At 44.2% G+C, this 15,064-nt stretch overlaps 1 protein-coding gene across 1 annotated transcript in view; it reads left to right on the top strand.

The window, feature by feature from the left end:
• LOC144752068 (nicotinamide N-methyltransferase-like) overlaps positions 1 to 14,227 on the top strand; it is an 85,344-nt gene extending 71,117 nt beyond the window's left edge. Inside the window, exon 3 of the mRNA XM_078640019.1 lies at positions 12,870 to 14,227. Within this exon, the coding sequence (XP_078496145.1) occupies positions 12,870 to 13,305 (436 nt within the window). The 3' untranslated portion in view covers positions 13,306 to 14,227. The remainder of the gene's footprint in view (positions 1 to 12,869) is intronic.
• Positions 14,228 to 15,064: the final 837 nt, after the last annotated feature.

Genomic DNA, 15,064 nt, shown 5'->3' with positions numbered 1-15,064 from the left:
TTGTGATAACAAAAAGAAAGATTAGTTGCCTTTGAAGAAGACTGCTCAAATAATTCTTACACCATTATACGACTCATGAGGTAACAACGATATTTTGAATGAAGGTAATATTCTTCAGCTGATGAAATCAATACCCTCACTAGAAAAAGTGACAACAAAAGATATTGAATCTATTGAGTTTGTACAAAACCCGGAAGGCAGCCAACTGCGAACACTCCTAACCGTAAATACAGTTTCCTTAGTGGGCCAAATCCTGCAGGAACAAGAAGTTTTTCAAGGCTGGGGGATAAAAATTACACAGCCTGCCTCCAAGCCTTATCCGACTCCATTTACAATTGAAGAATTCCCTACAAAAAACTCTAAAGTGAGAAAGAACAATTCAGTGTATTCAATACTAAAAAAAACCTTGGGTAATACACATCGGGATGATGAAAAAGCTATGGAGGAAATAAAATTTGTAGAAACAAAACAAATTAATGAAAATTGGATTAGGACAGCATTACATGAACAGTGACAGGATAGATCGCAATATAAATTAGAAACACTGAATGAGGATTAGCTATCGATAGGAATATGTTCATGGAACATAAACGGATTATGTAAAAAAAAAAAAAAGCTCGAATAGATACTTTGTCAAACCTCTATCAAATCATATTTCTGCAGGAGACATGGGAGACAGACCCATTTATGCTACAAGGGTACAAAGGATACTATGAGCCTGCAATTAGATATTGTAAATTTGTTCATCCATGTGGAGGCTTGGCAACATTTATTTTGATTAATTTGAGAATTTAACATGAACAGCTGGTCACGAATAATTCGAACATTCAAGCAGTCAAGTTAAAATATGTAACTAGTGAGGAAAAAAACATGAAAACTCTAATATTAATCAATATATATATATCCCACGAAAGTACTCATCAAGGAAGAATATAAGTGCCGCTCTAACAGGATTTTTATTGGAACAAATAATAGATGACCATTAACTTTATCGTTACAGGTGACTTTAATATAAAACTGTTAATACAATTAACACGGGATGATTTTATACAGTCCTAAAATCACCAATGGTCAATTCCCGAACAAACACTGGATCTCGACATAAATACTAAGCATAATCCAATGGGAAAAAAATGATTGATGGATGTGGAAGCACTGGGACTAAGAGTATTAAATGGCAGGTTCTCAACTGACACACACTCATGTTGATCATTCCAAACACAGAAATCAAAATCAAGAATAGACTATACAATGATATCTATAAACATTTTTGATAAAATTGTTTCCTATCGTTTAAAGAAAGTCCAAGATAGTGATCATAGCCAACAAATAGTAGAAATAAAACTAGCATGTTCGAAACATCAAAATTATCTAACTACACAAGGCTGGACCTGTAATATCAACAATAGGAAACTCATACGGAAGACTGATAATAAAGATGACATGAAAAAAAGGCACAAGAATTAATTAAAGATTGCTTCAAAGAACATATTATGCAGTCTGCAATTAAGCAGTGGGAACATTTCACGCAGAAATTAGTAAATGATGTTACTTCTTGCAGTAGAAAAACTCAACAAATTAAAAAGGAAAAAAGAGATACTAATATTAATCTCCCACACACGATTAAAAAACTCAGGCGGACCCGTAATAGACTGAGGAAGCAGTTAACCAGGATCCCGAATAAAGAGGAAATTCAAATCCAACTTAAAAGTACCAACAATAATTTGAGGAAATTATTGTGGAACAAACAAAATAATAACCAGCAAGAGTTATGGGCAAAAAGCTTTCATACTTGTAATCAAGTAAACTCGAGGGAGATTTGGAAAATTATCAACGGTCTTAGACCCAACAAATCGGTGGTAGCTTCCTCCTAACTGAAGATGATTGGTAGGAATTCCTCAAAAAGACCTTAGACCCTGTATCAGAACTTAACACTGAGAAAGACAACCAGATAATAATGATAGAAAAAGAACAAGAAACTGATCTGGAAACTGCCTTCACAGAAAGTGAAGTAACAAATTTAATAAAGAAACAAAAAGATGGAGCACCAGTACCTAATGGAATCCCGTTTGCTCTCTACAAGGAAGATCCAGATTTATGGGCTACCTATTTGACAAAGGTTTTTAATGAATTTGTTCGGTCAGGGCAAATACCAAAATCTTGGAGAGGATCACTAACATCTCCTATCTACAAAAAAGGTAATTGGCAACTACCAGAGAACTATCGCTTGATTACCCTCCAAGACACTGACGCAAAACTATTTGCGGGTCTTTTACTATCAAGTTTATCAGATTGGGTTAAGGTAAAGCAAATATTACCCCCAAACCAAACTGGGTTTATCAAAGGGTTAGGAACTTCCACAAATATATAAATTTTATCTGCACTAATGGAAAGGGGCGACCGCTCGGTCCCCCCGAACGTATGGATGGGTGCCCGAACCTCCCGGGAAACCATTTTGGGCGGGGTGGGCGTTGCCCGGGTGGTATGCCCAAAGCGGCGTGGCCGGGGCGCGCCTTCCCCCGCCCGAGAGGGGTTGTCCTAGACACCTCGATGGAAGACCACGCCCAGTAGGCGTATCGGGGACGGGTACACGCCCTCCCGCAGAAGGATAAAGGAGCGGGAATCCAGAAGATCGTCCTCTTGTTCCTCGGATCGGAAGGCTGCACCCACTCGTTGCTCGTGAGCCCTCGACGGAACAAGCAGCAATTTTGAAACGTGGTAATCGTGTTTTTTCTCTTTCAGTTTCGACACAGATTTCAGGACCTCGTGGATCGACCAAAGGTGGAGGACTCGAAACCATGCCTCGCAAACAAGCAGGAAAGGGTTCCGAGATGGAGAAGATGTTACGCCTATTGTCGACCCGGATGGCGTGCCTGGACCGAAAGCTCGGTCAAGTCCAATCGCTCGGTAGAGGTTTGGCGGAGGTGAAGAAGCAATTGGCCGCATTGAAAGACCCAGGTCAGACGAAAAAGGTAATAGGCCCGGCCTTGCCGGGAGTTGCCCCCAAGGTTGGAGGAAAGAGGGTAAAAGAGAGGGCGGTTTCGGGGGGGGTCCCAGTTCCAGAGGTACCTCTCATCGCCCCCCTCGTACCGGTCGATAACCCGGTTCAGACCCCTGATGTAGGCCAGCCTATCCCGGTGGTGATCACCTCTGTCGAGGACGATGCAATACCCCCAGAATTGGCCGCACAATTGACGGCATGGCTCAAAACAAAGGTGGGGGGCACAGCGACCCTGGGAGATCCGGCTGAAGAAGCCAGAGTGTTAATGAAGCAGTTGCGGCAATCGAGAGATGGTGCGAAGGCGAGTGTTCCTCTTGTTCCCCCACAGGTGGCGCCGGGAGTACCAGCAGCTGGTCAAGAGAAGACGGCGGCAACAACAGCCGATCCGGGTAAGCTCGCATTGCCGATGGTGGGGGAGGGCTCGATACCCTCAAGGCGGGAAAAGGTTGCACAGCACATTCCCTTGGCCACGAAAGAGTTAATATGGGGAGACAAGTATGTCAAAATGTTTTCATTGTTAACGGACCATCGTGAGATGGAGTATGCCAAAACGCAGAAAGATTTGTGGCACCCTAGTGTCTGGCGCGCCAAGATGGCCGAGTTCAGGGTGGAAGAGACAGTGACGAACTGGGTTAAGGCCTTCTCTATATTTACCGCAGTTATGGGGGAACGTAAACCTGAGGTTATGACTGAGTTGGTTTGCTATCAGAATCGCATTATGGATTTTTATTCAATGTATGAGGGGGAAGAATGGAAAGGCTATGACATGAAGTTCCGCAAAGCAAAAGAATATGATGCTTCCTTGTCTTGGGATTGTTTGGACTCGGTGTCATGGCACAAGCAACTCCTGCCAGGGGCGACAGGTAGGTCCTCGCCAGGCGGGAGCGGGTCCGTAGTGGTCCGCCAAAAGCCCGGGGTGCCCTTTCGAGCAGGCACAGGTGGGGGCTATCAGCCCAGAGTTGGCGGGAATGGCGGAAAAGGAGGGGTCTGTTGGGGCTTCAATCGAGGCAATTGTAACAGACAACAGGGGGCATGCAAGTTTAAGCATGTGTGTGCCGGCTGTGGGAATTCCTCACACCCGGAAAGTGCATGTAGATCAAAAAATGGCGGGACGGGAGGAAAAGGTGGACCTAAGCACGAGTGAGGTGGACCTTTGTGACCGATTGCCTACACCCGTTGATCTCATGGTTATGATTCCGTGGTTAAACAAATATCCTGATCATGTATCCGCTGGGGTGTTGAGGAAGGGATTCTTACATGGCTTCCACATCCCGGCGGGGGAGGTTCGGGGGAACTCCTTTTGTAGAAACCAATTATCGATACGGCACAACCCAGGCGTGGCAGAAAAGAAAATAGCAAAAGAGGTCGGGATGGGGCGAGTGGCTGGCCCCTTTTCTTGCCCGCCGGTGGCCGAGTTCATCTGTTCCCCGTTAGGGGTTGTCCCGAAGAAAGATCCGGGGGAGTTTAGACTCATACATAACCTTTCTGCTCCTAGGGGTTCATCGGTAAATGATGCCATTGACCCAGAAGTTTGTTCAGTACGATACGCATCGTTCGACGATGCCGTGGCCATGTTGAACCACCTAGGCCCTGGGGCGCTGATGGCGAAATGTGATATCGAATCAGTGTTCCGGTTGCTTCCGGTGCACCCGCAGGATCAGCGCCTGCTAGGTTTTGCATTTCAGGGAAGTTATTACATGGATAAATGCATGCCCATGGGTTGTTCCATTTCATGTGCATATTTTGAGATGTTTAGCTGTTTTTTGGAATGGACATTTACTGAGGCTACAGGGCATAGACATGTTATGCATTATCTGGATGACTTTTTGTTTTTGGGGGCAGCCGGGGATATGATGTGCGCACAGGCGCTGTATGATTTCTGCATCCTCATGAATGAATTTGGTGTCCCATTGGCACCAGGTAAGACGGTCGGACCATCTACTTCACTGGAGTTTCTGGGAATTGAGCTTGATTCTGTGGAGGGGTGTTTCCGACTACCAGTAGACAAAGTGATCAAGTTCCAGGCTTCCTTGATGCAATGCCTTGGGGGGGAGAAAGTAACCCTGCACCAGTTACAACAAACAGTGGGTCAGCTTAATTTTGCCTTGAGGGTGATTCCTATGGCCCGCCCGTTTTCGCGCTCTATCGCGCAAGCTATGGGGGGTCTCAAAGAGGCTCACCACCGTACGAGACTGTCTGGAGAGGTTCGCCAGGATATGCGTATTTGGTTGGCATTTCTGGCGGACTTCAACAGTCGAGTCGTCTGGACCTCCCCGCCAGAGTCTTCGGAGGAATTAGGTCTATGGACCGACTCGGCAGGGAGCGTGGGTTTTGGCGCCATCTTAGGTGATCGATGGTCAGCGCAAACATGGCCAACATGGTGGCACTCCAACGGTCTCACAGGTAACATTGGGTTCCTGGAGTTATTCCTAATTTGGGTTGCTCTGATGACATGGGCTGACGACTTCAGGGGCCGCTCAGTGGTGTTTTGGTCCGACAATATGACGGTTGTTGATTGCATTAACCAACAGGCAGCACGCTGCAAATTGATCCTGAGGTTGTTGAAAGAGATTGTGCTGCTGTGCATGAGACTGGATGTACTGTTCAGGGCAAGACATGTGCCAGGTGTACTGAACCATGCGGCTGATGCACTCTCTCGTTCACATATGCAGGCATTCAGGGGTTATCTGCCCACAGCAGACCCAGAGGCAGCTCCATTCCCAGAAGAAATGTGGTTAATCGGTGCCTCGGATTACAAGACCTCGTGGCAGCGAGTCTAGCCCCCAGGACAAGGAAAGCATACGAAGGAGCGTTTCGTTCCTATTGCACATATTTGGGTCCGGCAGGGAGTCAGAATTGGGGTCAGGAGGAATCCGTCCTGGGGTACCTGGTAGCACTACACAGGGAGGGCCGATCAGTTGCAACGGCCGGTAGGCATAGGGCGGCCATTTCCTTCATGGCCCAGGTACACAGCATAAAAGACCCTACAGGTTCTTTTTTGGTGAAGAAAGCCCTTCGCGGCTGGCAGCGCCTTGAGGGTTGCAAGAAAGATACGAGGCACCCGATTGGCTTAGACAGACTGTCTCTGCTTTTAGCAAAGCTGGACGAGACGTGTTCCTCCCATTACGAAACAGTTCTGTTCCGGGCAGCGTTCACATTGGCATTCCATGGGGCCATGAGGGTGAGCGAGCTTGTCGCGAAGAACAAGAGAGATATGGAGGGAGGTTTGTGCAGGGATCACATCCAGATAAGGGGTGATTCGATGGTAATCATGATAGCCAGGTCCAAGACTGACCAGGGGGCTATGGGAGATAGTGTGGTCGTACAGCGCAAGCGTGGGTCCCCCGTCTGCCCGTTGAAATGTGTGGAAGACTATTTGGCGCTAAGAGCGGCCACTTGGGGGGGGAGCTTGCTCCGACACAAGGATGGCACCCCACTGACGAGATTTCAGTTTCAGAGGGTGCTGGCACTGGCAATCGCTGACGCGGGCATGGACCCGTGCGAATTTGGGACCCACTCCTTTAGGATAGGGGCTGCTACCGAGGCTACAGCCAGGGGTCAGAGTGCTGAGGAAGTGAAACAATTGGGCCGTTGGTCCTCGAATTGCTTCAAGAGGTATGTGCGTTTGCACATGTTGTAAGTGATCAATTGACATGCACTCACGTTTTCTGTCTTTTGTTTACTTTGCAGTTTCGCGGGCCTGCCATGCAGGGCGGAATTGGAGGTCGACCCTGCATCAAGAGACCAGCGGTCAGAGATCACCGACTGGAAAGAGGATGGTATGGGTCGTGGGCCACTCATACGTGAGGCGCGCCGGTGACGTATTCAAGGAAGGTGACCCGATTCACGTACCTGGGGAATACGGGTTCAGAGTGGCTTTCCATGGGAAAGGAGGGCTCGTTTTTGACAAATTTGAGTCATTTGTCGAGGGACTTTTAGGGCGGCATAGGTCACCGCCATCTGTAGTCATAGTACACCTGGGAGGCAACGATTTGGTGACACTGGGTAGACGAGTGTTACTTGAACGAATCTTGTTGGCTGTTAGCTGGTTGGCTAAAAGAGTCCCGGGCTGCACGATTGCCTGGTCCCACATGATTCCTAGAAGGAGGTGGCAGGGGGGCCTTTTGGTGTCAGCTCTGAACCATTCAGTTAAACGGGTCAATAATAAGATTGGTAGATTGTTCCGTTCTGCACAGTTGCATGTTATTCCACATGGGTGTATCCGGGGTGACCAGATGTATCTGAACGATGGGGTTTACCTGTCCAGGGAGGGGAATGATTTACTCATAGGAGACTTGGTTGCATGGCTGAGAAGTTTGAGGAAGCATGACCTATAGGAGGAGTTGGGGGGGACCGGATGGTCGGTCAACCATCCGGTCTGTGGCGGTAAGGTCATGATCGGTGAGCAGTAATTTAAAGGTCCCTAGAGTGGGGCGCCACCCACAATGGATGGGAGCGCCTGGGGGAAGACGGCCATTGGCCCCTTCCACGGGGAGGCGGCACCCACTAAGGATGGGGCGCCTAGGGGGAGATGGCCATGGGCCCCTCCCAGGGGGGGAGGCGGTTACATGCCCCTCCTTACTAATTTCCCGGGGGCCGGATATCCGCGACAGCGGATAGAGAGTGTGGGGTTGGGGGGGAGAGTCCACGCTGTCCTTCCTACAGAGACCTCATACGGGAACTCGGACGACCCTTAAGATGGCGTCGAGTAGAAAGGGGGCCCCCACCACGACAAGGGAAGTTACAGTTGGCAATGAGGGTAGAGCCCTCTGCGCATGCGCCGCTCACACAGTGAGGGCGGGAGTTTGGTAGTAGGGATCTGACACCGGTTAAGACCTTGCCGTTGGCCCTTAATGCTAGGATGTACAATTTGAATTAGAGTGTATGCATTTTCAGGATGTTAGCCAAAAGTACAGGACTGCATCGAAATGTAATAAATGACAAATTGTACATAATGCATAATGATGAAACTTTTATTTAATGTTTTAAATTTTGTTTCATATTTTAATAAATACGGCCGGGAGGGTGACTCCCTCCCGTCTTCCAAAAGTTCAACTATTGTCCGACTTCCCATCCTTGGGGATATGTGTTGGGAGGGGGTGGCGGCATCCCGGCCATATGGAAAGGGGCGACCGCTCGGTCCCCCCGAACGTATGGATGGGTGCCCGAACCTCCCGGGAAACCATTTTGGGCGGGGTGGGCGTTGCCCGGCTGGTATGCCCAAAGCGGCGTGGCCGGGGCGCGCCTTCCCCCGCCCGAGAGGGGTTGTCCTAGACACCTCGATGGAAGACCACGCCCAGTAGGCGTATCAGGGACGGGTACACGCCCTCCCGCAGAAGAATAAAGGAGTGGGAATCCAGAAGATCGTCCTCTTGTTCCTCGGATCGGAAGGCTGCACCCACTCGTTGCTCGTGAGCCCTCGACGGAACAAGCAGCAATTTTGACCCACCCACCAGCCCCTGATAGCAAAAGTTTGGAGGAAAATAAAGGTTTTCTGAGTGATGAAAGTATAGGCCTTTTTTCCGTGGTAGAGTGTATGAAGGAACTTTGAGAATAAAGATTTGGTTTGCATTGGAGAAATTTCTTCTTGCAGGAAGTCCAGTGATAACAGTAAGATGATGTGAAATTTTTCTTTTTAGTAGGTAAACAACTGTCGTATTTATTTGTCGGGCGGTAAGGTCATGATCGGTGAGCAGTAATTTAAAGGTCCCTAGAGTGGGGCGCCACCCACAATGGATGGGAGTGCCCGGGGGAAGACGGCCATTGGCCCCTTCCACGGGGAGGCGGCACCCACTAAGGATGGGGCGCCTAGGGGGAGATGGCCATGGGCCCCTCCCAGGGGGGGAGACGGTTATATGCCCCTCCTTACTAATTTCCCGGGGGCCGGATATCCGCGACGGCGGATAGAGAGTGTGGGGTTGGGGGGGAGAGTCCACGCTGTCCTTCCTACAGAGACCTCATACGGGAACTCGGACGACCCTTAAGATGGCGTCGAGTAGAAAGGGGGCCCCCACCACGACAAGGGAAGTTACAGTTGGCAATGAGGGTAGAGCCCTCTGCGCATGCGCCGCTCACACAGTGAGGGCGGGAGTTTGGTAATAGGGATCTGACACCGGTTAAGACCTTGCCGTTGGCCCTTAATGCTAGGATGTACAATTTGAATTAGAGTGTATGCATTTTCAGGATGTTAGCCAAAAGTACAGGACTGCATCGAAATGTAATAAATGACAAATTGTACATAATGCATAATGATGAAACTTTTATTTAATGTTTTAAATTTTGTTTCATATTTTAATAAATACGGCCGGGAGGGTGACTCCCTCCCGTCTTCCAAAAGTTCAACTATTGTCCGACTTCCCATCCTTGGGGATATGTGTTGGGAGGGGGTGGCGGCATCCCGGCCATATGGATAAGGCGCTTTTAGCTAAACAGCCTCTCTACTTTTGTTTCGTCGATTTTAAATCGTCATTTAACCGTGTAAACAGGTACCTTCTATGGAAAAAACTTAAAAACCAAGGAATTCAGGACCAACTACTAAAACTTTTACAAATATTGTATTCTGAAAATTGGTTCAGGGTGAGAATCGGTGATGGCCGAACATTATCTAATAAAATACCCACGACACGAGGATTAAAGCAAGGTTGTGTCCTTGCTCCACCACTTTTTAATCTATTTATAGCCGACCTTACCATTGCATTGAATTAAGTTAATGCACACCCACCAAAGCTAGCAGGAAAACAAATATCATATCTGCTGTACGCAGACGACGTTGTACTTCTAAGTCAAACTAAGGTGGGCCTGCAGAGACTAATTGATCGCATATCAATGTACGCACAAGAGAACCAAATGGTAATAAATGAATCAAAGACGAAAATAATGGTAGTCACAAAGAACAGACGACAAAAAAATAAATGCAAATGGATGCTGGAACAAACTCAACTAGAGCAGGTTGATTATTACCGGTATCTCAATGATAGTGGAAATTTTCTCCCACAAAAAAAATACATTACTAGGAAAGCTAATAGTTTGGTGGCTGCATTCAGGATTATACAAAAAAAAAACTAACAGCACTGTCCTATGGCCCGTTATTAAAGATCATATCAGCTAAAATATTACCAACCTTGACATGTGGCTCTGAATTTTTAAATGGTAAGGACGCAGAGATAATCAATAATGCAGTTGCTAAAACTTAGATTTTATTCCATCTACCATATAATGCCTCGCAAGCTCAGGTGAGGTTGGAGTTTGGGATAAATAACCAGCAACACGCACGAAAAGGTCGAATCCTGAAAGTATCGAATCGTGTAAAAAATGACCTAGACAATCAAATGTCCCGGATACTATGGCAAGAAGTGAAAGACAACCGGAAACTGCAAGCTTGGGCATATTTAAAGGAAGCGAAGGAAGAATTCGGAGTAATATCAATATGGGAGAATACGATTACCCAGGAAAGTTTCAAAAGAACAATTAATAAACTCACTAATCACCTTTCGCTGATAAAAGACAAAGAGGTACTTGTAAAAAGAAGACACGCATGACCAATTATAAATGGATTTTTAAAAAAAGCAAGTCCAAGAATACCTTGAAACATTATGGTCACAGCAAACTAAGCAAATTTTCATAAAAGCAAGTTTTGGACTTTGGCCAGGTTTGTGTCATCTCCCGTCATGGAAGATTAGTGAGGACAATACTATATGTAGGCTATGTAAATGTGGACAAGAGGATATCATACACCTACTATGTCTTTGTCCTGCAATAGAAGCTGAAAGGAAAATTATTCCTAAGAGACTATTTAATGCTGGTGGAGTAAGGACATGTAGACAAGCACTAATGGCACGCCTAAACCCGAATAACATCTTTATGAATTCTCAATTTGTAAAATGTTTATCTGTGATTGGTAAAAAACTTGAAGAAAACATGTTTTAACTTTACAAATTATGTGATAATAGAATAATTATGTACATGGTCTTTTAAACTTTTTATTCTCTGATGATATTTTAAAAGCATTATTGTAAGATTTTAATTAATCAAACAAATAAACTTGACTTTGACCCACTCTATTTCCTTACAAAACCAGCAGCCCACAAAATATATGAGTTAAAAAATATAATTATGGCACAATTTAATTAATTAATAATCAATTACATATTTGATAATTAATTAATATTTAATCGTTAATTAATTATACTTGTATATTTTCCTACCCTATACCTGCTACAACACAATAAATTACTGTTAGAAATTAAATTAAAGAGTATCTATTACGTACAATTACAAACTATATTCAAAAATATTGTTAACAACTATTCAAATAATAATATACATTTAATATATGAACTAAAACGCGTAAAGATAATTAAAAAACAATGCTTTTTTCAAATATGTTATTGAAAATGATATTCACAACAGTATTCTTCACAACCAAAACAAAATGTTATTCTTGACAAAGAAATTTCGGCATCACAATATTTTTGTATCACAATATTCTTCTCCGATATTTTTGTAGCCTCAAATTTATATCTCAATATTTTGTCCAAGTACCATCTAAAAATAGGTAGTTGGAGCTGGAGATGAAATTGTACCAATCTTTGACATCTGATTTGGAATTTTTCTTATAGAGGTAAGATCCGACCAATTTTTTAGTAGTCTGATACTTTCCCCAGGGCTAGGGATTTATGTTTTGGGATGGTCAAGAGAAAGAAAATAGATGTGTTAATACCTTTTATAGGTATCGGGATTGGGAAGAGGGTTTCATCTTCAAATCAGTATGCATTAATTCAGAATAGGGGATTTCTTTAAAAGATTGTCAGGTGACACCTGATTTCAGAATTGCATGATATTATGACTAGTTAAACACCTGAACACATTTTCAGAGCTGTTGATTGATTTTTTCTGACACAGTTGATAACTTGCAATTACTTTTTTTAGGATATTTTTAACACAGTCATTTTCCCTTATATTTAATGCAGCCTTGCTTTCAAATATGTTTTGTTATTTTTCAGTCATACTCTATAATGCTTGAAGTTTAACCTATAAAGGGATTTGAATTATTTTGTTCAGATCGCTTGAGTACTGTGTTGTCTCTTTAGTTTAGAGGGTGTCAATTCTTTTATGATCTCTTGAATTGTTTCTTGTATTGGCCATGTGGATGTTTATCTCATGCTCGCTGGTGTCATGCTGTGGTTGGAAGAGGCAGGAGAACAAAGGATAAGGATGACTCTGACCCATAATGTTGCTTGTTTTGGTTGTTACCATTTTTTAGAGGAGGAAGGTGAAAGAAATTAAATGGTGGTCTGACCAATCTACTGTGACCTGGGCCTAGGCTTGCAGGATGGCTGCCTTGAAGAATGTCAGACCAAGCTTTCATGGGAGTTTGTGAGGAGCACAGTTGAGTAGGTGTCACATGAAGTGTTGATAGATGGTAAGGGGGAAGAGAGCTCCCACTTAATGTATGATATTGAGGACAGAATCACTAATTGCAAATATATTAGCAAATGACGACATTTCACAAAACATTCATTGTATTAACATTGCCAAGGTTTTGCAATCTCTGAGAATGCCTATTCCTAAATATACACAATGGTCTTTCTTGTCTTCCTACAACTATTTTCAGAAAGCAAAACAGATGTAAGAATGTTTATGGTAGAAATGTAATGATATTTGTATAGCCTTATGGTTTATACACAAGAGATTGCTGCAGAGAAGTGTGTGATATAAAGTGGCGAGCAGTGCCTGAGGGGCCAGCCATCTTGAAACCATCTATACATTTTTATACAACTGGCTTGAAAATCATCATCTTCACATCACAAAACATGTGTTAGTCAACAAATAAAAGTGTGTTAATCAGGTTGTATCTCTTTGCTTTCAGTGACACATGGGTTGAGAAGGAGCACATGTTAAAACGAAAAGTCCAACAACTTCTAAAACATGATGTCATGAGCAGTAACCCTCTGTCTCCCATCATCCACCCCCAGGCTGACTGTTTGGTCTTGGCGCACTGTTTGGAGCACTTTGTCACAGACAAGAAAACCTACTGTGAAGCTCTGAAAAATGTCTCCTCCCTGTTAAAGCCCGGAGGAACTCTGATTATGAGTGCACTGCTGGAAGCAACGTTTTACACGTGCGGTGACTTCAAGTTTCCTGTTCTCTGCCTAGATGACGATTTTCTGAAGGATGCCATCAAGGGGGCTGGTTATGTCATCCAGGAAAATTACATTTATCTTCGTGTAGCAGAAAGTTTATACGATGTAGTAGATCATAAATATATTTTCCATTTAAAAGCATGTAAAGAAAGAGAAACTTAGACTTCAAATAAAAAAAGAGAAAACTGTCAGAAGGACACTGGTGTAAAAGTGAGATCGGACGAACATCATAATTCCTTCTATTCCAGTTTTACAGGATGTCTTACGCCCTTTCATAAAATTACAGTCAAATGTTGGCAAAACCTTTTTCCATCAAGCCGAGCATACAATGTTGAGTAGCAATAGCGAGTAGTTGATACATAAATGTGAATAGTTGAAGTAATGAGTAGTTGATGCATACATGTGAGTAGTTGCAGTAGTAGTAAGTAGTTGATGCATATATATAAGTAGTTGTAGTGGTAGAGAGTAGTTGATGCATACATGAGGGTAGTTGTAGTATTAGTGAGTAGTTGATTCACAAAACCAGTCAGTAAACAGCAATGTCATCTTACCACCTGGTTATGACTTTCTTGTTGTGATCTACTAACTGTTTTGTTTTTAATTCTAATGCCAACGATGTGGATCCTCATTCTCACAACTCTAGCCATGACCCAGAGGACTAACTTGATTACTTCAATTTACAGAATAGATGAGTCAGTAACCCTATCATCTCTATTTCATCTCTGAGAATATACTTCCATTAGACCAGGCTGAGCAGGCACTCACCCTTTCTTTCTACATATTTCTGAAAAGAGGAGGTTACTGTATCTTACTGTGGTAGGTCAGGAAATTAGAATTTTGTAAGCAACAAGAAAGAAATAGAATATTTCTCAAAGCTGCTCTCATCAGAGAAAATCATGCACAATGTAGCAGAAACCCACCTCTTTCCCATAAAAAAATTTATTTTTGTAATGTACTGGACAATGGAAACACAGTATTCCAAAGCATTATTGTGATGTATTCCTATAGGTTCTGTATCGATCCCCCTATTCCTGACCCTATTCTGGTTAACAAGTTAACTAGCAGCCATCCCATGATGCAGAAAACCCCCATGATGCAGAAACCGTTATCTGATTAAGCCACACTACGGCACAGGAACGTGTTATCTGATTAGGTCATAACGCTTGCCATCTAATTAGACAAGCGATATTCCTCCAGACCCCTGATAAGGCATACGGAGTTCTCAAAACAAATCAAACCTATGACAAACTGGGAAAAACCCTGCGGCCATTGTTTTGATTTCACCGAGAACTTCAGCAAAAGAATGTGCTAACGACCAGGTCGTATGACATCCTTATTGACGTATCTATGTCCATCCTTACGTCAATCTCGGCACCTTAAAGGTATAAATATTACCGATATTGCCCTATGCAAACACACGCGGTGGTGACGAGATCGGAGCAGCCAGACTTGCCGAAGCCCAGAGCAGAGCAGACCCCGCTGGCGCAGCCCCGCCTTCCTGACGCGCTGAGAACGAGACGCTGCTTTCTCCTGCCGAGAAATCCTGCTCCGGCGCTTCCGGGTAGCCCTCGCAGGCAGCCTGGAATACCGAGACCAGAGACGAGAGATACCATCCCTCATTAATCCTAGATTCCAGGTACAGAACTGAATAACCCCTTGCAGAGAATTCTTGAGTCAGTCACTTGGCAAAACAAACTTAACTGCTACTTTTTATTCCCGCCCACGTATTAGGCTTAGGTCAGGTACATTTGGGGTAGGCGTAGTTAGAAACACCAGTTGAGTACGATTAGTCAAATGTATATGTGTATGTATCTATTTTATCCATTTTAAACCATCATATGGCTTAGAAACCATATCAATGTTTTTACAGTATTATTTTATACTTCTGCTTTTAATGTATGCACTTTACTTAACCATAAGT

This window comes from Lissotriton helveticus, chromosome 4_2 (assembly GCF_964261635.1).
Source record: "Lissotriton helveticus chromosome 4_2, aLisHel1.1, whole genome shotgun sequence".
NCBI classification, from domain to species: Eukaryota; Metazoa; Chordata; class Amphibia; order Caudata; family Salamandridae; genus Lissotriton; species Lissotriton helveticus.
This window is presented reverse-complemented; position numbering and strand designations above follow the sequence as displayed.